The sequence below is a fragment of the Ischnura elegans genome, chromosome X, assembly GCF_921293095.1.
Source record: "Ischnura elegans chromosome X, ioIscEleg1.1, whole genome shotgun sequence".
NCBI lineage: Eukaryota > Metazoa > Arthropoda > Insecta > Odonata > Coenagrionidae > Ischnura > Ischnura elegans.
Window position 1 is genome coordinate 102,770,776 of NC_060259.1, and position 25,424 is coordinate 102,796,199.

At 35.3% G+C, this 25,424-nt stretch overlaps 1 protein-coding gene across 1 annotated transcript in view; it reads right to left on the minus strand.

The window, feature by feature from the left end:
• Positions 1–1,871: 1,871 nt before the first annotated feature.
• The window catches only part of LOC124170901 (protein wntless), a 30,992-nt gene continuing 7,439 nt past the window's right edge, over positions 1,872–25,424 (minus strand). Inside the window, exons 4-12 of the mRNA XM_046549948.1 lie at positions 25,110–25,234; positions 23,878–24,033; positions 18,522–18,699; positions 16,481–16,608; positions 15,567–15,572; positions 11,840–12,001; positions 10,901–11,128; positions 9,589–9,739; positions 1,872–7,894 (exon numbers count right to left, since the gene is read on the minus strand). Of these exons, the coding sequence (XP_046405904.1) occupies positions 7,788–7,894; positions 9,589–9,739; positions 10,901–11,128; positions 11,840–12,001; positions 15,567–15,572; positions 16,481–16,608; positions 18,522–18,699; positions 23,878–24,033; positions 25,110–25,234 (1,241 nt within the window). The 3' untranslated portion in view covers positions 1,872–7,787. The remainder of the gene's footprint in view (positions 7,895–9,588; positions 9,740–10,900; positions 11,129–11,839; positions 12,002–15,566; positions 15,573–16,480; positions 16,609–18,521; positions 18,700–23,877; positions 24,034–25,109; positions 25,235–25,424) is intronic.

Consider the following 25,424-nt stretch of genomic DNA (forward strand, 5'->3'; position numbering starts at 1 on the left):
GTAATCTCATAAAGGCTAATTCTAAGAAACTAGCAAGCCTAAAATAAAAACTAAGAATGATGGAAAGTAGTGTTCTCTTCTACCAAACATTTTGAATGACAGTTATTTTATTTACACTCAGGTGGTGGCACCACGGACAGTGACCAACTCATTCCATTTCGCAAGCCATCCACCGTCATATTGGTAAATAAAATTTGCTGTGAATATCAATCATTGTTGGACTGTTAGCCAGCTCTGATATTGAAATCTCATGACTAACCAATGCAAACACCATTAACCCTTAGCTACAAGCGCCCGTGAGGATAGCGCCAGTGCATGCTTGCGGCTTTTATGCCGCACTTTAATATTTTTGGTTTTCGCAAACATGCATTAAAATTTTAGGGTATTTTAACACATTTGGAAAACTTCTAATATTAAAAGCACTTTAAATATTTTTCTTTTTTTATTTATAAACAAAAATAAAGCTATATAATTAGCAAATTTCTTCATAAATAATTTTTCTTAAGGAATTGCAGACAATTATATTCTTGGTCGAGGAAAAAGTACAGAACTCAAATAACAAAGTGTGCTACCAGTGATCCACACGCAGTTAACGTGTTATTTTGAATTTTTGAAAAATGCAGCAAAATCCCCGCTTACCATGTGACTAAGGGTTAAGTGAAGCCAAAAAATTATTTTTAAATCAATTTTTTCAATATCTAGGCTATTATCACTCAGACAAACAGCTAAATACCCTGCAAAACTTTAAATTTATAAAACATAGTGTCTGTACTAATTAAACAGTGAGGATAAGAGAGCAGGTATCCTTCGCTTGGCATGATTTTCACTTAAACATGAATCTTATGGAGAAGATGGCTCTCACTTAGTTCAAGCAATCTACCAGCTTTACCTCAGCCACAAAGCCAGTCAAAACTCTAGCGTCACCTTTTAATAAGCAAGAGAAAAGGAAAGACCATTATTTACCTTTAAAACTGTATTTATTGACTCTGCAGAAGATGATAATCGTTTGGATTGATTTATCAGCATGTCATATTAACTGCATAAAGTGCAATGAAGTATGTACATAGTAATTTAAAAATTAAGAATAAAAAAATCAGAATAAAAAAAAAAGTAATTGACCATGAGTGCACTTTCCATGCTCCTAAGCCTCAAGAAGTAACATTGATGAAAATTGCATCAAATCACACGAAAAAGAGAGTTGAGTTTTTACAGTTCAGAGATAATAGGCAATAGATCTATAGATATTTTTTTCAAAGATAATTTTAGCAATCCTTGGAAAGAAATGAAAGTTTAACCGTGTAATTCAGCCAACATACGGCAGTGTCATGATAGCTCCAGGAAAGTCAGCCAAAGCATTAAGTACCGTATTCCTCCGAATATAGTCCCCCTCTGAATATAGTCTCCCCCCCCACCTAATTTTGAGGCTTGAGTTTCGGGAAAAAATTTTAAATATGGGTTTGAATATAGTCCCCCCCTTAACTTTTACCACAGGCATTTTTGGAAAAAATGGGGGGACTATATTCAGACATATACGGTATATCGACTGTAATAAACCTCTCACTTAAACCGAAATTCCCTTCATATAACACTAATTAGGAGAGCATCTCTAGTGCTAAGCAAGGAATACCTGTCTTTATTACGTAATGCATGCCAGACATTATGGAAAGATACTTAAGGTAGGTACTGGTGAATTTGGTACAAGATTAGAAGCATAGGTGATATAAAGAATGCAAAAATCTACATGTACACAGGAGTACTATATGAATTCTTAGAGTGAGAAGGCATTGAAACACTATGTCAAATTCAAAAGAATCAAGCAGACAATTAAAGGAACATTTAGAGGCAACCATAACAATAGAAGAACGTCCAGATAAATACAAAATATAGATAATACCTTTATTGATTCAGTTGACTAACAACTGCAACAAAGACATCAAGTTACAAAAATCATCAAGATACAATGCTAGCACATAAAAATGCAATACATACAAAACTAATTTCACAATAGTAGGGATAGTTTTAGTATTTAAACACCATGCAGAAAAAATCTCAATTCTTATACAAAAATATTTAATTATAAAATTACACTTCAAAATTTTTATCAAATTCATTACAAATTCATCATGATATAAAAGATTTCTAAAAACCCAAATGACAAAAATGACTTCATCAATTTTAGTAAAGGCTTAATGTACACCAAATTGGGTTGCAGGTATGCGATTACTCTCAATGTAGCATTAAATTCCAAGAGCAAAACACCAAATATGTGCTAATTTAAGCAAACTAAAAACTAAAGTCATTGTCAAGCAGCATAACATAGCAAAAATAAATAAAAAATAGTATCTTTACATAATTTGCCATATAAGAGGCATCAATCTGAGCTTCAAATTAATACTGCAACAAAGCACAAAATTCAGCCATATAAAATTAAAATACTGCTAAGGAAGATCAAATCACACTTTTCTCTGCATAACATACTGAATATTACATTTAAAGACTAGTGCTTGTTGGCAAGTTTATGATAGGACATGATAGTGATGTACATATTTTAAGAGAATTGCTGGCATAATGAAAGATGAAATTGCTGGCAAATTAATTTTCTCACATCTTTCAAAATCATAATTCCATTTTAATACTATTCTGAAACCTAAATCAAATTTTACTTGAGTATTACTCTGACTGATACCACAAAAAGTATTATCAAAATTAACTAACATACTTAAGCATTAAACTTATAATGTTGACAATGAAACTAAAGGGAATCAAATGTATATAAACAACTACATGACATGGGATGAAAAAAATTTACAACAAAAAATTAAAAATATGTGGTATTTCCCCGTTATAGCTCTACACATAGCTTATTTGTATCCTCTAGTACTGAACAGCATGGAGACTGACATACTAAGCACCACACACTAATTGGTACAAAAAGCATGATCACACTGTTAACAATAATTCTGGGCTGATGTGCTTTGGTCATAATTGACACAAATATTTAATGCTAAGTACCATACATTCCATTTTTATGTAAAATTTAGCCTTAAAAATTCCAATCAATGCTTAATAAATCTCCAACTGTAAATTAATGACTATTAAACAACTAAAAATCTTTAAAAATAAAAAAAAATCAAAAATCCTTCAGGGAGTCTTCGAAGATTTGACCAAGTGAAAAAATAACTGAATTATGATGGAAAAATGCATCGATAAATATTCCTATATTGATGCCCTTTCTTGATTAGTTGAGGAGGCCCTCTAAAAACCACCAGTGCCTCTCAAAACCATGCAAGAAATGCATATGATGAATGATAGCATTCTGAAATTCCTAATTATATTCCTTCATTTAACATCATCAGAACCTAAGAATTTATCACAACACTATAAATTCACTACATATACAAATTATAACTTCTACTTATCTTCATGGTGCATTGAAAGTACATTTTTTTCATTTTACATAAGACTATTTGGGTCCATAAACAAATATTAGGCATCAAGAAATTAAGTAAAAGAAATATTACGTTGAAACTTAAGAAATAACTAGCAAAATACATCTAATCTATCCAAAATAATATTGATAAGCTTAAGATGAGATATATCAAATATTCTTGAGAAACAGGCAGAAAACTTCAACACTCACGTAAACTACATGGAAGCCCCTCAGGAAATCTTAGAGAGTAAAATAATCTTTTGAGTGATTCACTTAGGAGTTACATTGGACCTTCGACCTCCATTTAAATTTCATTATAAATACCTCACTTTTCATTCAAAAAATGAGCATTCATTATACATACACACTCAATCCAACATCTAAATCAGCAGTGACCAATGAATTTGATAGCAACGACTAAGACCAAACAAGGAATTTTACAAATAAAATTTACAGAAACGTGATTTTAACAAAAATTTATGCTATCTGAAAGTCATGAAAAGCGAATTCCACTCATAAATAAGACACCCCTACACTAGTGTAGTATTTTCACACTTTTTAGAAACTGTTTGTTAACACATATAACATGCATGCAAATAATTATAAGTCAAAAGTATAAAATATGTGAAAAAAGTGTTCGGCTCCAAAAGTGCAAAATGTTTTAGCACAGTACCTGTAATTCACAAGGTATGAAAACATATGCTTAAAAACTCATTTACTAACTGAGGCAGATTAGAGGAAATCATTTATAGATTATGATAGAGCCACCGATAAATTACTAAGTATTGAATATTAAACTAAATATCAATCATATGTTAAATCCATAAAATATGGTTCAAGTGTAGCACCACCATTTCTTATGCTATTTCCACTTCATTTTTTCAATTTAGTGCTCAATTGCACAATAAAAATCTAGGCTAATGTTCTACATGCATCAATCATAAAGTGAACAGAAATTTAATGCACAAAATTTGCCCACATAATTTCATCTGAAGCATTAAAAATTTTTATCATTCACTCCAAGCTACCACAAGGGTGTATAAAGCCATTCAACAACAGATATATACAAAATCAGGAGAGTTATTTTGTTTGAAGTACATTAAAATCAGAGGCAGAATAATGTCATTGCTTTGGGAGAAAAGGGGGTGGCTCATTACTTTATGGTCTGCCTTGGTGGTATATAAAACCCCTCAGAGATAATGCATCCGAGTACTGAGATGAGTTGAAAAAGTGGCTTTTAGATATTTTTAAACAGTTTTGACCATGGTTTCTTAAGCTGGTGAAATAAAATATTTCATTTTAGAGCCACCTTTTAGATTACAATGTTATCAATTTTTCCAAAAATTGAGGGGGACAACTAATTTTAATTTGCCACTGACTAAACTATATCTTGATCACTGATATTTGAAGGATTTCTATCACTCACATTAAAAGGATTACTGATAGAAGTGAAATTAAAAGCACTATTTCCTCTGCCTAAAATCTAAATATGTACTCTCTAGTTTCACCAGGAGGGATAATGTTTTCATGTATAATAATATGAAAATAGCTTTTCTTTAGGCAGTCACTGGCTAACTATTGCCAAGGAGAGACATTTCATAATAGTACAAAGAAAATAATCACCTAAATCACATTAATTTTTGCATTGCCAATAAGTAAATAACTCCACTCAATTTTCCATATTCCTCCATGAAAATAAGAATTTATTTTACACATGTTATATTATGTTAAGAAAATGTTTACTCATGGACAAAAGGGATGTGATTTCACAGTATTGAATGCATGGGAAAATAAAATGACTAAATAAAAACAAATGAGCAAAGCTTAACTCCTTTATCACCAAATAATTTGAAAAATAATTTTCACCAAAGAAATTCCAAAGAAGACTGAGAAACTTCACTTGAGCAAAGATTAATAACAAGAGTTCCTGGAGGGCAATACATTCGTGCAAAATGATGGCCATTTCATTAAGATCACATTCAGTCCCTTGAAAATTTAATTCAGACAGAATTGTATTTCAATGAAAATAATTATAATAAATGCATTAGTAAAACTATGTTATCATTGAAACATGCAAAATGAAAGTATGCCTTGGCAAACTAGCATTTTTAAGGATAAAAAATTGCTACACCTCAGAGGAGAACATGGTACTAAAATAGTCAACCCTCCTTAAGCTCTCCATTGATTGCATTCTTTCCTCATCAGCAGACTCATTATTTCCACAGATTCCAGTCATTGAAGTCATTAAATATTCAGACCGACATTTTCTATTACCCTTTATGCAAAATATTAGAAGGATATAAGAAACACTAGGTCAGGTACAAAATTCTTCTCATGACCATCAGGGGGGGGGGGGGGGGGGGAGGTCATGAATGACGTATGTAGCAAACTTTTGCAGAAAGGAGATTGCCTAAAATCCTGTAAGAGGTAGGGGGAGTCCTTTTACAGAAGCAGAGCAAGAAAAGATGATGATAATGAGCTAAAAAATATAGAATGTATACTTTATATAAATACAAAAGCATGGATCCAGATTTATCCCAACAGATTGGGAAGGAGAAACTTCGTTGCTCCATCATAGTGATAAATATAAGGAAAACCTCATAGATAAAGATAAAAATGATGTGGTTTTGAATAGAGCATCACTATGACCTTTCCTTGTAATTATTTAGACAAGGAGGCAAAACAATGATGGCACCTGAATTATTACTACGTTTCAATCACAGAAACTTGAATGTTTCCCTCCTGAGAAGTGCAGCTCCTTTCTTGAAGTTTTGTACACTCATAAAAATGCATCTTTAAGAAATTCAGAATTGTGAGACTACAATATGTAAGTACTTTCCGTGTGTAAAAAAGGCGCTAACATCATCGCAATCAAAATTAATTATTGCATGCATCAACATGAGGCATTATTTTCTTGGATGTATAAAAAAAGTGGACGAGGAACTTTTTTGTAATCATGATCACCTATGGAATGCACAAAATTGGATTTTGAGCTTAACATTTCCCCACAAAGTAATGCGACTCACAAATATGCCCTAATACTTTTCCAGGACCCACACATTTTTTCCTTGTTCAGATTCAACATCAGGTCAGGACTTTATTGCTCATATTATGTGCTTATCAACAAAATATGCAAATGAAAAGATTGCTTTTTATAGATGCCATGGCTTTACATTCGACAGTAATACAAACATAGGAATTACTAATTATCAGTAAGTGTTATATGAAATTACTACACAAGAAAAGGCCGCATTGTGAGGATCATATATCTTTGATTTCATCACAACATATACCATTTTTTTGAGATAATAGAAGATTATAATTAACTCTAATACAATTATAGCCACTACGTTAAGCTATAGTAAAAGCATGCATATAAAAAATTGTAAATTTATGGACTATATTAAGAGGTATTAGCATATATAGAAATGGCAGTAGTTTCATTTTACATGCCACGTTTTTTCAAAGTTAAGTTAAAATGGATTCACAAGACTACATGGAGATAAGTTGCTTATCTAAGCAAGAATGAGTTCCATTAACTAATGTCACCAAGGATAAAAATGGTAATTATGAACACAGAATCACAAAATGTCCATATGCTATCATCATAGCAGGCTCAAGGGTGCACAAAATATGACAAATATTGCTTCTTAATAATTACAATAACAATTATTCAAGTTCAGATTTCTTTGATTAAATGGCACATTTGACTCATGACTATAAGAGAATGTTGCTCTATATCACTCACCTAGCAATTATTTTATTCTTCCCAAAATAATCCAATAATTGATTACGCACCAATATCTTTAGTGAATTGCAGTTTCACAAGGAATTGCATTCATTTTTACATCATTATGATCACAGTCACCAGAAATCAATACCTCCATCCCTTAAATTAAAGGCTATTCAATTAATTCAAAATACATACTACTTGCTGCACTGAGAGAGCTGCAAAAAATCACAGTGCCCAATGAATGCTACAGAGAGATTCGAATCAACTTCAGTTGTTCAATCGCGAAGGACTAATGCTTAGGATATAAGAAAGGACATTAGTTAAAAGAAATTGAATACCATCAATGTAAATAATAACCAATTAAAATAACTACAGAAATTGATAAACATGACTTTCTAATTAAATTGAACCAAAATATAATAATTATCAGATGATAATATTAAAATTATCCTATAGTGCCAAAGGCGATGGACCTTACAACATTAAAATTACTGAAAAGATGGCATTTAAAACAATTCCTTATCAATTTCATCTGATTTTATATACAAATTTTAGAGATTCGCTGATAAGTACAAGAAATGCCATGAATACTGAGTGTTACATAGGAAACCATTTACTTATAAATTAATCCATTGCAGCCTTCCGGGTGAACGATGCCAAAGACGATATTTCACTTGGCTCTGTGGGCAATCGGCTGAACTCTATCTCTTCGTTTGCACTCCCATGTTGCTCTGGTGAGGACAGAACAATGGTAAATCAAAACACCTGATGCTTTAAACTCAGCTAACAATTTGAGGTAAATTAGGCACATGTATGTCAATAAGGAGGACTTAATACCACCCGTAGTTTTCTTACAGCCAAACTATACATCACATGCATGATTTTGTTTTATTCCTTCAAGGCTTGTGATACCATGAAATAACAGATTTATAATTTAATTCATTACCTTCCTTCAAGTATTACATAGTTCTAAAAATGTTGAAATGATATTTCATCAATTTTTTCCATTCTACAATCTCAATGTATCAGCAAAAATACATCAAGCAGTCCAATTTACCACTATCAATGTCACACCACTGAACTAACACTGCACAGTGGTGTCCAGAGTGGCCTAGAAACAATTCTCAATCAGTCATAAGATATACAGCTACACAGTTTAACTAACATGCCTTACAATTTAATGGGAAGATACATACAATTATTTATACCTGATTTGGAATCATAGTAAATCATTTATACCCCAGTTTCAACATTCAAGAAATTGCCATTTAAATCATGGTAATGTAAAAATTAAGAAAACTTCCAGGTAGCATACAAAAATTCCCGGACTTTTCCAGTTTTTTTCTAGTTTTCCAGGTCTGTGCCAACCCAGAAAAAATAATGGCAAAATGAAATTGTACACCAAAAACCAAAAAATCAGGAAGATGTCTAGGTTTTCCGACCAGGTACTTTTTACACAGGTCACTGACATTTCAAAAGGCTATCTCTCCACCCTATGGTTGTATGGTATTTGGAGGATGCGACCGACAGCTACGGTCATTTGCGCTATAAGTGAAGGGTAGGTAAGGAAGGGTGGAGAGAAACCCAGTGCCAGCATTAGCCTTCTCTTAACGAAAAGCGCTAAGGGGACCATGGCTTTATATCCCATCAGACAGACCGATTGTTGCGCTTGCCATGTCCTCCACACAACACTCAAGCAGTGATCAGGAAATCTCTGAACCGCAGCCCACGGGGTGGGAAGCCAACACTCTGGCCACCACACCAACCCAATCCCCCTCTCCACCCAACCCACCCTTGCCTCATGGCACAAATGACATTACCTATCCGTTACCTTCTCCAGTCTACCAATTTATTGATGATGAAAAAACACATCTTAGGATTGAATTGAAATGCACTGAAGCAAATCAAGCATTGTTGTTCAAAAATGGTCTCATCTACCCTATGATCTAAGGAGGATGTTTTTGAGAGTTTTGAAGTATCACACAATCCTTGATATGTATTCAAAACATTTTTCTTCACTTTTGGTAGACAAAGGACGTCCAGATTGTAATTCATTCACTATCATATTCTCAGCCATCCTGAAACATCTTCAAATACCTCAAAACTTAAACCCCTGAAGATTTCAAACCCCATAAGCTTCCTCCCTTCAACCATTGCATATGGATCGGAAAATGTTAAGCTGAGTTTTGCCCAAAATTTGATGGCACAGTGTTGTTTGAGCATTTCTTCCCATGTAAATCATAAAACATGCAGTACAATGAGGTGGAATTGACATTTCCAGGGCATATGATAGCAATAATCTTTCCCCAATGACCACAATTAATCCACATTTAATGTGAACAGTAGAAGCATAGGAAAAATGGAATAGAATTTGCATTAATTAAAAATAGCAACAAAATTATTTCCTTGATAATTGATAATTTACCTGATTCAGATGGCCACTGTTTGTGAGATGGAGCATATAGGACAAGCAAAGCAAAAATATAAATATTCCACATTCCATATACTCCAGTAAAAAATGCAGAAGTGTACTCCAACTGAATATCTTCATCCCATTTCCAATGTCCTTCAGATACCTATGAAAAGACATCAAATAAAATAGTTGCAGGATAAAAGTCATCAACATTATACACACACAGTTTCAAAGAGGCAACTGCTTAGCACTTTGAGACCAAGCATCATCTATAGACAACGTGCCGCATCCAACCAGATCCGAGTATCATCTATAGATGACGGCCAAATGCGCTCGGCAGCCGCAACCTTGAAAGCTCCATCATCAGTAGTAGTTTCTCTGGCTAATACAGTATACGTCGGTTCTGGTTTCAAGCTTTCGTGTCACCAACGCCCTAGGAAAGTTCATGCACATGCCCTAATTTGATGCGTGCACTGGGAGTTCTCTTCCATTGGAACGAAAATATATCATTTATTTGTAAACTCTACTACAACACATTGCATATTCGTGGATAGGAAGTAAAGAGAAATTGAAGCTGCTTTAAATCAGCAGAGATCAGAAAAAAGGAGTCATTGTATACATAAAATACATATTATAATAAAAAACAATAATAGAAAAGTATGAAAAATAAAAAAATGCTTAACTATAAACTTTTAAAAATGCCTAAATTTATAACCTGCTAACTAATGTATGGACCCCATAAATAAATTACCTGGAATGGTTTTAAAAACAGACTTCTAAAAGGACCGTGGGCCAATTATGCAAAAATACTATGAGCGATGCAGCTTTTTACCTCCCCCAGATCCAAGTTTCATCATTAGATGACAGCAAAAAAATTCTTAAACAATATTTTTTCGCATGACAATAAAATGTAACACATTAAAGAGCATTTGAGTATACTGTTTTTTACTCATGGTGAATACAAGTCAGTATTTACACCTAGTTAACCTAGATTTAATGCATAAAATTTCTTTGGTTTTAATCACATTTCTCATTTATAGGGAGAAATATCCAAGGCAAAAGTGCAATGCAGAATTTTTAAAGAAAAATTCAAGCTAATATTAACATCTAATGCTTTGGTACTCAAGTAGGACTTTATAATGAGCAAGAGCGAGTATAAGACTCACCACAGTGAGTATGTCAGGGTACCTTTGATGATGGCATGCATGTCAAAACTGGTGGACAAATGCATTTCAATAAATTGTGAGGAAAAAATACACCATTCAAATGCTTTTCGCTCTCCTTATCATACTTAAAGATCAATTCATAATCAGCACACACATACCTGGCCAAGAATAAATCCAATGACAGTCATGGCAGCACACAACAATGTAGCCAGCATCAAAAACTTAAATCGATAAATGACACCTTCATAGTGCAAACGCCTCAAGCTTGACATACTAGGTAAAATATTCCTCTTGGCACTGATATTGCAAAATACTTTTCGAATCATATAAGATAAGAACAGGAAGTATATTACAGCTGATACAGCAGCAAGGATTATAAAGGTGAGCTGAAGTTTTATTAAGGAAATGCCACACCTGCATTTTGAGCAAAAAACAAGAGCATGACACGACATCTCAAACAAGATGAGCTTTTTCCTCTTCCATCCTACAAAGAGAACAGAGTTGAGAGTCTCCAGATATCACCTCTACAGAGAGGAGGAAAAGTACAGGAAAGAGCTAATGGAGTAGGCTCGCAACCAAATCGACTGATCAAAGTTTTCTCCCCTCTCCTGACTTCTCTCCCTGCCCCTTGATGCCATTTCACTGGAAACACTCACCGCTATATTTCCCCAGATGCATTTTGACACAGTTAAGAGGAGAGGCCCAGGTCACATTCTTTGCAATGCTTGGCAACTGTGGCAATTGAACAGCCAAATTGTTAAGTCTTTAGTGTTGAGAATGAATGCACATATACATGAATTCGAGTAGTTAAAAAGCCCTATCTATGATCTTTTTTCAGGCATGCTAGACTGCACAAAACAGTGATGAGGAGACTATTGAATTCCGCAGTTGTAAAATTATATGTTATTCACAGAGAAAACATGTAAAACAAATTGGCCCTCTTATCATTTCTCATGCAGCTGGTTGAGGTAATATTTTTGAAAAATGCAACTCCATACGGACAGTTTGGACATGGCCGTCACTCCATAGACGATTTAGTACAAAGACTCAGAGAAAGACATTAACGGAAAAATTTAAGGTACACTTTGAAAGGATACAGCGAGGTTTGTTCCAACTGATGTGACCCATATGGAGTAAAATGGATTCCTCAGCTGAACTCCACGCTCACAAATATCAAATATGAATAATGAAAGGCAGCCCACAGCTACAGCACTTAAATTTTTCCAATACGATTTCAAAGTACTATGTTCTGCATCATCCTGTAAAGATCAGAGAATATAGTGTAAACTACTATTCGACAAAAAGGAACAATCAACCAATAGACACACAAAAAATTAAATAGGTAAAAAGTTCTTCATAAAAATGAAGCACTTCATACCCCACATGTAGGCTTAATTAAACCATTAGGGAAGATCAACCGGTTTTGATGGTTATTAGGAGACTCAACATATAAAACTACAAGTAGAGAAGATATTTAAAAAATCCCAAAAACAGGCAATTAATAGGACACGTTCAATGAACACAAAGATGAAGATGATAACTGATCCAATTAGTACCTAAAAGGATTAGCGATCATAAAGAAGTGTCTCTAGCTTTGGAAATTTAGAATGGAAAGGAGAAAGGAAAGAATGGAAATATGCAAATAAAATAATTGAGTGTACTTTAATAACAGACACACACAATATCACTGAGTGGTAAATCTAAAAATTGGGATGCAACAGGAACTAGTTTTTCTGATTCCAGAAGTACAATTTGATAACTCAGGGGTACAAAAGTTTGTTTCACGAGACAAAAATTACTATTACATGAGGAAATTATTTAAAAAAATGATGCTATTATAAAATAATTTCATAACAAAATAATGACACTTGTTATCATTACTTCACCTAGCATTTGAATAACACATATCAATGATGTGACAAGGGGATAGAAATAAAAGCACTGCAATTCCAGTTACAAAACTTTTAACTAAGGATGAGTCGGCTCTTAAATTTTTTCAGTTCTTGATACACTTTTCCAAGGATGAACTCTTACTATGTATCTGAATTAATGGCAAATTTAAATGAGTAACCACAAGAAGTGAATGAAAATAATTTCACTAAAGATGTAAATTAGCAGGAAAGTTCTGTAAAAAAAACATAAGATTCTCTCCATAATTTTATTAGCCAACCAAAAAATTTTAAATAACACGTTGTTAAAGAATGCATGATCGACCAATACGTCACATTACAACAGTCAGGCACTGGATCTTTCTCCAGGTTATGATTAGACAAATTCAACATTTTTACCCTGTCTGGGTCTAATCTATTCTTTTTTGGGCAGAAATGTTGCCTGCAGCACTGAGCAGGCGTTCAATGAAAACAGTAGTGGTCGATGTTGATTTCGAACGGCTGCGCAGAACATGCTTGGAGCACAGTTTATACACTGCATCGCCTCAGGATCAATAGGGAAACTCCCCCAACATCTGACGACATCATCCGTTAATTCGTTGTAACTTGTGAGTCAGTTCAAAATATATTCTGCATTCTGTGATGTTGCTTAAATTGTTACATTAATAGACAACTTATTCGCGTGCTTCACTGTCACAGTTCTTATAACCTCAACAATAAACTGCTCAACACGCCGGTACGGCGACACCATGGATAAACTTGAGCGGCCGTGAGCTAACGCAAAAGTGTAATGCACTTTTGCATTCTGCAGGATAACAACAATTTTCGATGCCTTGCATTGGTTTATCAATTTACGAACAAGTTCTCGGAACGTATCTTGCTTGTATGTCGAAGAATTACTGCATATCTACATGATTCAATCATAAGACCACTTTCACACGAAATGATTTTCTGCCAGCCATCGTTCACGGCATGGCACAAGGCGTCTTCTTGATCGTCTCATCAAATTAAGGTATAAAGTAAAATACATACAGTATTCAAGATCTCACCATGAATGACTTCATCAGGAGTTTCCAAAAAATCAGCTGGATTGCTTAAATCACTGCAGTGTGTTTAGAAAAGAATGACATTAGTGTCTCATTTATGCATCCACATGGTCCATCAAAGTGTTCCAGGTGGCTCAAATTACAAGACTTACGTGAAGTGCCATTGAAAAATAGTCTGCGCAAATTGCCTTTCATCCACCGTTTCTAGTTAGTAGCATAGGGCGTTTGCACACATTTGACGCTATGGAAGTACACAAGATTGAACTTGCATTTAGTCAATGGATGCTACCAATCATTCAGATATGAACTTTTTATCCATTATGCATACTATGTGGAATGAATCTTCATTTTTCCCCTCAAAGGTATGCAATATTAGAGTATGAGAGGAGTGTATTTGGTCGAAAACATGCCTTAAAACAAAAGTATAAAAATATGTACTACCTCTTTTAATTTTTAGCTGATAGCAAATGATTTAAATTAGCCAATGAGAAATTTTAAAGGGAATAAAAGGGGGCCCTTTTAGTAATTATTTGATTAATTATATAATTATTTATTTTTATTGTTTAAACAAGTCCCATTTGTTTATTATTATGTAATTCAAAATCTGCCTGATTTGAGATGAGAAGGCCCAGCGGCCTGAATTTCACGTGAACAGCGGCCAGCAAATAGTCGTTCCATCAGTAAGTGGTCTCCTTGTTGTATTGAGTGTATTTCACGCCATAGAGGCCATCATCCAGGCCAGACTGAAATGGGTGCCATGCTGTCAACAGCACGATTCGACTCGTTTGAACACATCCATAGAGACCAATGGCTGCGTCAATGGTAAGTTGAAAGAACGTCACCGTGCCGTGGACGTGAAAAGTCAGCTCATTTGAAAGTGTAACATTTCCGTAGCCACGGCCAATGCTGGCGAGAGCCACACACTGACAAACCCTTAAATGCATGTGCTAGCCAGCAACTCTCAAAAGAAAAAACCATGGACGCCATGCAATCAGAAAGTAATATATGCATTTTTTAATTTTTTTCCACTTTTTGGCCTTTAATACCCTACAGACCATTTTGGCTTTGAGTGCCAAATTCAAATCCTTGCAACCGTTCTGAGCCGGTTCCAAAGTACCGACTTAAAGCGATCAGTTCTCAATACCGGTTCCACGGGCCAAGAACCAGCAGAACCGGGTACCTGAACCGATCCATTTCTACTTTTACTACATAGCCTAGGTTTGAGCACAGTGCGGCATCAACAGGTAGCACACCAGATGATGCTAAGCCGTGATGAAACCCAGGTAATGCATTAAAAATTGTGTATCTCGAATGGCAGTGTATTCATTTCAATCTACATGACGGATAAATTCAACCCTGTTAAGCCTGACACAGGTATACTTACAGATACACTAAAAGAGGCTCTCATGAGATATATTACAAGGAAAAAAGCCTTGCGAGTTAAAGAAAAATTCACAAAGCCAAATTCCAGTCCCTCGTTTTGTAAAGGTATGATACATCAGGAATTTGAGAACTTTAGGGATCCTGCACATTGATTATAAAAACAATTTCTACAGCTCTAAACAAATGGCTACTTCTTAAGATGAGATGATATTTTAAGCCAGAGAGAAGTCAATTAAAACATTTGTAAAAAGGAGCAATACTTCAACATAACTTGAGAAATATTCAGCAGTTTCCCAACAAACAAATCATTCATTATAACACTCACAATAACAAATAATTGCTCTATTTAATTACTATGCACTCAAAATTAAAAGAAAAAGGCAACTACAGGAAGCTAATATCTAACCACCCATAGCCATGAATTTATATCAATTACAATGTGTAATATTGTTATTAATATAATTATAACAATAATAATATTAATTAACACCATTAATTGTACATACCTGAATCTAATTTTCCAGGAAGCAAAACATGAAAAGAGAACAAAATTCCAATAAGTATTGCACAAATAACAACAACCATCCATATGCCAATGTCAAAGGACAATTACTTAACCATTCAACATGACTACTATCAACCATTAAAGTACACACATACACTACATATTTCACCTAGGCTTAAAATTCAATTGTATTTCGTGAAATTTACCATATGAATACCAAAATCAACATAAAACTGAATTTTAATGAAAAAATGGAAGCAATTTTTCCAAAATAATTAATTGTACTGGAAGAATGCCCTGCTCACATGCAGTGATGTAGCGAGGGGGGGGGTCCAGACCCCCCAAAATAAAAAAGCACACTCTTTTTGCATCACAAAAGAAAACCAAATATTGAAAAATCATGAATTTACAAAAGATTTTGAAAAAGGAAGTTTTTTCAATCGTGAAAAGTGTTAAAATTAGTTGAACACCCTCAACTTAGCACCCTGTTTTTCAAAAATTTCCCCCCTGGGTTTGGACTCTCCCCGAACAAAATTCCTGGCTACGCCATTGCTCACATGTATGAACATTGAAAAATCTATTGAACCTGCCAAAAACCAGCTAGAAGAGACGTTTTAATTGTATGTCCATAAACCTCAGTGGCGTAGCCAGGGGGGGGGGGGGTCCGGAGTCCGGACCTCCCCCTGATATACAGAAACACAATTTTTGTCTTTCATAAAATAAAATATTGAAAAATCATGAATTTTAAAGATTTTTCTTTAGCAAATGATGTTTTTTCGATTATGAAAAGTGTTAAAATTAGTTTAAAACCCATTACTTAGTAACCTGTTTAAAAAAAAAAATTCCTCCCTGGTTTTGCCCCCCCCCCCCCCCGAACGAAATTCCTGGCTACGCCACTGATAAACCTTAACTCACCATAAGATGCTCTCCAGCAAAAACAAGCCAGAATGAAAGAAGAGAGGCATAAAAGATCCCCTGGCGAATATCACCCAAGAGTAGCATGTAAGGCATATCAAATGTCAGAGTGAGATATTCCAATGGCACTGAAAATAATGCAAAGACATTTCATTGAGTAAATTCTTGATCATAAAGTACATATTCAAGTCAAAATACACAAAATAAAATGCTGGAATTATTGTCAGGACTTAAAACATGCTATTTTTTTTATAGGTTTTGCTCCCACATGATACAAAGTCAACTCCTCAAAGGATGTGAATTACCTCCCACGCAAAGTTCATGAACCTGGAAACCAGTTTCTTTATTACTTACATCATATAAAAATGTAACCCAAGGAAAGTAAAATTGAACCAATCCTTCGTTCAAAAAACCCAATTGGGATATTGGTCTTCACATGGAAATAACTACATAACTACCCCATGATTTTGTGTTCATTCGCAGCATTGAACAAGCATGACAACTAACTAATATTCCTCTCAATAACCAAGGCATTATAATTAGAAAATGAAATGGCTAGAGTACAGGAGAGTTACTTTCTCTTTCAATGAAACACTCCTGAGCTCCAAAATTCCACATCTTTTTCTTATAGTCTCTAAAAGAATCATTGGATGACTACTTAAAATACACACCCCTTCATGTTGACTATAATGTCCACAAAATAGAAATTTCAAGTTAAAAACAATGCATTTGTAGCTTGGTTATGTCCACAATGCCTATTTCCAACTACATTGTTCAAATTATCACCACTAACATTGCTCCTGTTTTTATCCCGGGAAAGACTGGAAACACTGTGTGATTAAAGCAGCTTACCATCGCTTAAGTCATGGGCACAATGATTTCATCCCGTTGCATCACATTCAACAAACTTATTATGCTGAAGTTGGCAAAAGAAGCACAAAACAATGCACAACACAATTTCGGTAGCATGGACGTACAGTGTTGATGACAAAACATTACTTGCAATTTTTTTCAATATTGCCTCACAGGCGTGGAAAGACAGCTGGACCAATCACATTTCGAGAGATAGATCAAAACTGCCTCTCACAACATCAAAGAAAAATGCCTCTTATGCATTTTCAGAAGACACATCAGAGGCCTTCATTGTAGCAAACATTCTGTTTGATGGTGGACAATCCAAACATTAGAAGATGGTTAAATAAATATACTGAAGGTTCATTTAAATTTTGTGATTCCAAAGCTGCATATATAATTTCTTTGTTGTGAATAGCTAAGTTTTTACTTATTTATTTGTTATTATTATTATTTTCATTATATTTTTAATATAAAAAATCAGCCAAAGATGCCTCAGCAGTTCAAGTGATAGAACACCTGGCATAAATTCAGGATATCAGGGCTCAAATTCTGGTCATAGCACATGGCTTTTCCTCCATCGAATTTTTGCATTTAATTTGCACTTGCAGGTGACCCTGAAAAGGTATGCCACAATGCCACATGGATAATGAAAGTTTTATATTTTTCACACACAGACCTGTTTCATAATGCATACAAAACATTAGGTTTCCATTAATAATGTTCAAAATTCACGAATGCTGCAATTACTCTGTATCAAACGACAGGATTCATTCCTCTTCAAATTTATTGCTTCATTAAACTTAGGGGCAGACTAACTTCATGTATTACTTTGTCCATGCATTTTACTTGAAAATTGCATAGCCTGCATTCAGTCTATAATTCAGAAGTTTTTCTGCTTAAATTTACCCTTGTCAATGGTCGCAGAACGCAGAGGAATATGTTGGCCTAATACAAGAATGGAACTAATTTCACATCCATTTTGTTGTTGTTAAAATAACACCTATATCAGGATAAAAAAACACCACTTTTCAATAAAATAACACTAATTTTGGCCATGAAATAATCCCACTTTTTGCATGCCTCTGATAATGGTAAATATGTTATGACTTACATAAAATTGAGTTTATACACGGCTGGTTTCTAAACGATATTTTAAATAAAATTACCTTAAAATTCCATTACTTACTATTAAGAAATGTAAGAGAACCACCAAGAGCCATTAGCATGTATTCCAGAAGAGCAGGAGATCTGGGAAGCTGTGACACTCGATTCCAGAACCATATCATAATAGCTACTATGATAGGAAAAAATACTGTTTTCATAGATACCCATACTTTTGTAAACCCTCCATTTTGATTGATTACCTGGAAAGATACAATTGGTTAGGCTTATTAGTGAAAATTCTCTGGCATATATTTTAAATACGAGTGGCCAATTTAATTTTTTGGACCAAATTAGAGACAAAGACATGACAGGCCAATCATCCAGCCACAATCAGCTCCAACTCCACTTTCTCTCAGCATTAGACTGAAATTGCATTAGTTATATGTAGTGAGGGTCGGATCGGATGCCTCAGATCCAAATACCCGCAGATATTGCCCTTCATCAGATACTTCGGATCCAAATTTGCTGAGGCCATCAGATCTAGATCCGAAATTTTAAATAGATGCTTAAGTAAATGCAGCGTCCCCTAAGAGGGAGAGGAAAGAGTTCCAATCCTCTAATCGCATGCACCATTGCACTGCGATGCTTGTCCTACTCATGAAACATCTTGTTTAAAAGCGATTATGCTGCAAAATTTTAGCCGTGGAAAATTTTAAGGCAAAATAAGACAGGCACATAGTGCGACTCTTCCCAAGCCACCATTGAGGGAATCTCAGCACCAGAGGATAATAACCTCTTCAACAGTAACAACGTCACAGATTTCAAAAAGCCACCCTCTGCCCTCCATCAGCCCATGCCTCTGGACCTGAAGATGTTTCGATTGCTTTCCGCAATTGGATGGCGTGAACAAGATTCAAAAACAAATGAAACCAAACCCGATGCATTTATGAGAGCATTTAGGTTCCTTCAGCTCTAATTGATTGACACAAAGTTTATTAAGATATTACAAGACTATACCAAAATTCAAAATTATCCCAGCAGCATAATTTTCAAAGATATAAGCGGGGCATCAGCACCATCAAGCAAAAAGATACGGACTGGAAATGCCAACTGCATATATCACATAGCTCACCTGTCTTCACTTTTAAGGCAACAATGTCACTCAAGTAAGATCTGACATGCTCGTTAGGGTGAGAAATATTAACTGAATGCGTTGAGTCGACATTGTCAATTCTTGTATGGGTAAAATAGTATCAAAAATTTTCTTCATCAATTCATCCGAAGAAAATTAAACTGACGAGAAATCAGCCTATTTTTATCTCTAACTCAACTTACTTTTAACTCAAATTAGAACTTCTGCGGGGAAAATACGTCTGCCAACTGTGATAGAGGTCTACGCAAAAACCAAGCAACAGCAGTGATCGTCCCTGCAACTTTAGCTGACGCAAAAGTCATAACTTCGTAAGATACATCCAAGGTAGTGCACCAGAATTACTTACATAGACAGAAAAAGATGTTAATTACTGTGATTACGAAAAGAGAGGTATCAAAGCGTGTCATCAAAGGGCTCCATTTTGATGGAATGGAAGACTATACTTTTGTCTGATGAAAAAAGGCATGAGGACTTATCAATCCAAGGTTAGAGGGGAATGTGTGGTGTTAGTTGAAGAAACAGGGTCCAACTTTTAAGGGTTTGCCTCCCCCATCGGAGGATTAGCAAAAGTTATGAAATCTGAGATTCTCAATTCCTTTCCAAGTGAGAAGTAGTAACAAAATTAAAAAGGATTTGAATATGATGGTACCAAGTGAAACCCGCCCAAAAAGGAGGCATCATCCCTCTGCTACAAGGATAATTCCAACATCCCTTGCTATGTGAGTAAACTCTTCTCGGGATTCCCAACGGGTTAATTTTTCCATAATGGCTAACGTTTCAAGCTCCGACTCGGGGCTCATCCTCAGGGATTAATTTTGTTGAATCCCGAGAAGAGTTTACCCACATCATTCGCTGGGAAATCATCAAATCATATTTCATCCCTTACAGTGGTCTATTTGCTAATTGCACTGAGTTGACTTAGATTTACAAAATAAACATTGGGAGGGCAATCTAGGGACCGAATTTGCATTATTGCAAGTACGCTTTTTGCGACCAATCCAAGATTTTTTTAATTGCTGGATTTTAATATAGATGTAAAAGACTACCCGCTGATGATACATTGAAGAGAGACCATGGTACATCCAGTTATATCTGACCTTAATGCTCAGGAAATTCAAAAATCAATTGATGAACGTTCAAATTCTAAGTTAAATATTCCTTTTTTAATACATGCGGACGAGAGATTCGTGAAGGAATTCACCAAAACTATGTTGACAGCAGCGAAAGACGAGGAATGACACTGATATAAGAAATACAGATTGGAAAGCAGATAATTGAGTAATTTTTTCGTGATTGTTCCTCCACAAACGATGCTTAAACATTAAATATTAGTTACACTAACGAAGAAAGACGGACTTGGTGTAAATATTGGTTCACTTGGGGCGTGGGAGAGGCGAGCGGGGAGGGGACTCGAGCAGCCTTCACCCAAAAGCCATTAAGTCACAGCTGTTGGACAATACCAGAATTGAAGCGCATATCCAAAGTTCGCACACCTTTATAGCCACTCGAGAGGCCTTTTCATTGACCGTAGGATCCTTTCCCCTGTTCTCGGATCTAAAAATATTTCATCGCTTCTCTAAAAGTTGGTAACATCGATTTGTTCAACGTCGTTAATAATAAGGGACAAGTCGTCTCACTATGCTTCCTTTATTACATTCTACCATCTTCCGCTTCATATTATCAAAGATGAACGCCCTCATAGCAACACACACAGTATGAATTTTGCTGTATTCAAGGCATGGGAGGGGAAGAAGCGAGCAGGGAGGGGATGGGATCGGCCTGCCGCTCTTGTATCCGAGGTGCTGCGTGGGTGTTGGAATATATTCTTCGCAGACGAGCACTCCAATTAGGCATTTTGTGGCTAAACGGTGGCAGATACGTCAAAATGCACGAAATTTTTGCCCTGAAAGTCCAGTTACCCGGCAAAATCTATGGGGAATGACCATAAAATATTATATTTTTTCAATTTTAACCCTACCCCTCAAAATTGCATTTGAGCAAGGGTCCGGGGTTCACCTAGAGGTCTCATATTTTTCAGGCCTTATTTTTGATCGGTCCCACAACTTTTTTTCATTGGGCCAGATGGATTGGAAAAAAATCAATTTTTCCGATCCGCCCTAATGCTCATCCTTGGCTCCCTCATTTGTAGGTTTGTTGCTTGAAAGATAGATGAAGCATGCTCCTTGCCCTCCACCTATACTTTACGCGCTTCTGCTGCCCACCCCTTCCTCTAGCTGAGTGGTTGTCTCGTTGCTCCCACATCTCATCGCAATTGACGTTAATGCTGTTTTAAATACTGTTGTGTTGCAGATTGCGCAGTTGCAATTTAATTTAATGATATACTAATAAAAATGTCTTTCATTGTGTAGAAACATTCCTATTGAGATATGGAGAACCAATGCCATGTGCGTGCATTGTGGCTTGAAACTATCACGAGGAAGTGGAAGAAGAAACTATCCAACTCACCACCACTGAAGCATTTTAAAATATTAAATTGTGAGCTATAAAAATATAAAATTGTCCATTAAAAATCATTCCTTTGATTGAATGTATTCAGAAGAAACTTGAATAATTACTTCGTTTTAAAGCAGTAATTTGAAAAGCATTTGGATCGGAAAATATCTGAAAATCCATCTCCGAAAATCAACGATCCGATCCGGATCTGGACACAAAAAAAATTTTAGATCGGTCCATCCCTTTTCATGAAAACTAGCATGAGGTATTTCTCAGCATTTATTGTTATTTATATCAGTGTTTTGATTTTGTGTAGTCAGAATCTAAGCAATTTGGATATGTTGTGGATATTCTTTATCCCATAACTATCCAGTAGCTGAGAATGTCAATCGTTATCTCTGGCTTTCTCATTTCAAGGTCATATCTGAGTAACATGGCTGCATAGATTTCTTTTACTCATCAGAAAATTAGAAGGTATTCATGAGTATAAACTGGGTTAGCCTGGGTTGCCTAGAGCACTGTTGCAACTACCTATTTTTGAGTACACAATGCAGAAAAAGATCGATTATCTGGAGCATGAAGGACAAAGAGCACTGCCAAATGACAATATCAGAAGATTAGTAATCTAGAACATGCTGGACTAAGACTAAGAGTAGATCACTATCCTTCTAATGACGAATTGTACAAACCCTGCCATTGCCCTAAAGACCAGAGTGATGGATCACCAAAATAGCTTAAAACCTGGAATGATTAGTCCTTTTTGAATTTTGGCACATCTAGCAAGAGCATCTATGTAGAATTGTTGCAAGAGTCCAATGAAGCTATCAGTTTGTACTTTTTTAACAATTTCTTCCCTAAATGCAGAGCTGGGGCTTTCGACTTAATCAGCTGCTTTGTCGCAATGCAATGTCTTGTAATGTAATGTAATCCAAACAATGGATATTTTTTCAGTTATGAAGGTTCACTTTAAGTGGGCTTCACTTAAAATATAAACAACATTTATCTTTAAATGCAAATGCCACTGCAAAAAACAATTTGCGATCCACGGGAAAAACTTAAGATAAAGTAAGGGCTCATAAGGTAATGCAGAAGCATGGTAAGAATAATGGATACACTAGAAGAGCCAGCAATAAAAAAAAACTGGGGAGTTATTCTTGTCCTCCACGGACTGCCTTAAACTGTGGAACAATGGAAAATGGTACAATCACTAATCCTTTAATTGCATGAGATGATTCACATTCAATGTCACTCAGCCACCCCAGTGACCCAGCTAACTCACAGTTTGTAGACAATCATTTCTTTCGCCATCTTCCATAAGATCCTTCAGCCAGGAATCATAAAGGGATTAGCACCTGCATATATGAATATAAAACCTTCGCTGACCATGGTTTGAAAATTAAAAAAATTAAAATAAATAATTGGTCAAGGATTGCCAAAAAAACTTGTAATAGAATCAGGGGGCATCATATTGTGCCCAAATAGCATTTTATGTCAGAATGGAGCAGCCACAATCTGCTACAGTAGAGCACTGCTGGTCTCCACTGTCGATCCAAAATTTCTCTTGATAAGAAATTTTCACAAGATGTGTAGCACACACAGCAGTAACAGCATTCACTCTTAAGATGTTAGAAACTTATAGTGGAAAGATGACAAGAGTAAATGGGGTACTATGGAAAGTGCTTGCCAGCCTCTAGCATGTATGATTAGGAAAGCAATGATAAGGCTACAAATATAAACTCTGAAGTGAACTATCTTGATCAGTAATGTGTGCATGGCTAGAAGTTTCTAACTATCATTCACTTAAATGGGGTAGGCTGAGAAGAGTTCTTACCACTAGCCACACGTCCACAATATGGCCAAGACCTTGGTTCATGTTTGAGTCATCATCCACAGGTAAACGTACATCCAACAAATAGTAGTCATGATGAAGTGATCCAAGCTCAAACAGTGGAATGATAGAGCAGTTGTAGATATAACCTTCTCGTTTCTGAAAAGAAAACAATGAATTAGTCAAAAGGCAAAATACCTATAGTGTGTTCCAAATTTAGCTGACAGTTTAGGCCTTAAAGACAACTGAGTTGCCAAAACTCCATCCCACCCCAAAATTCTTAGGCCACCATGAAACACACTGCACCATAATGTCACACTCAAAATAGATTTAAAAACCCCTTGGCTCGATTCATTACAACATATGTTTGATTGGAAGTAGCATAGTAAACTATATTCATCAAGCTCAAAAATTCATCACATATAGCAAATAATCACTATTTAAATATTTCCACAGTATTCGTAATTCCAGCCAACGGAGTTACCACCTGGTGGAGAATGCTCAAACCAGGTACGTGCCATAACATAAACCGAGATTATAAAGGATGGTGTTAATGAAATATAACTATTCTCCACGGATAAATTTATTTGACACTTAACAGTGGAAAGTGATGGAAAATATTTTCTTTTAACTTTTAATATTTACTTTATCGAAAAAATATTTCCTTCAGTAATGTAGTGTATGTTTATGCATCTAAAGAAATCATTGGATAGTGAAATTTGCTGCTTCTATGATTTAGTAGCAATGCATCAGGTGGCTTATGGAGAACTACATAGGAAACAATTCTTCATAAGAGCCATAGAGTCAACAAAATCTGGAACGCTCTTTATTAACAGGTGAGAAAGAGTAAAATCACATCTTAAGTTCACTAAAAATCTTTGTAATGATGAAAGAAAGAGTGGTCAGATTTGTAACATGTCTGATTATTAAAATAATAGGTATTTTCAACATAAACATATTCAATACCAGCAAGCGGAAGGTAATTAAAAATCAAGCTGAAATGATTTAGCACAAAAGACCACTGTTGAGGAATAAGTGATCATGTATAATGCCTAATGTAAAATACATACATATGATTTTCTATTTATAGGTAGCCGATCAATAAAACAATTTCCAAAGCAGGGAAAAGCCAATTCATTGTTGAAATCCATTTTACGAATGACAAAAAATTAAATACTTAATTAAAATAGCATGAAAAATAATCTCATAAATAGCCTTGGCATGCAATTTTGAACCTTGTCCATGCTGCACTCTAGGGTCCTCTCTTCAACTGATGATGCGTAATGCTTCCAAGCATCATCTGGATCTCCTCGGTTGCGGTATCCCAATCTGGCATCCAACGTTATAATTGTATGCCTGGCTGAAAATTAAAAAAGGAACTGCATCTAGTTACCAGAAATTCTGGTTAAATATCATCACATTACACATGCACTAAACTTGCATTCAGTGACAGTGGATGCACATGACATCACATGAAAAGATTACAAACCCTTGGAGTGCCATTCATAATTCCAAAATGGTACAGTGGAAGCCAGTTTTAGTGAGTATGG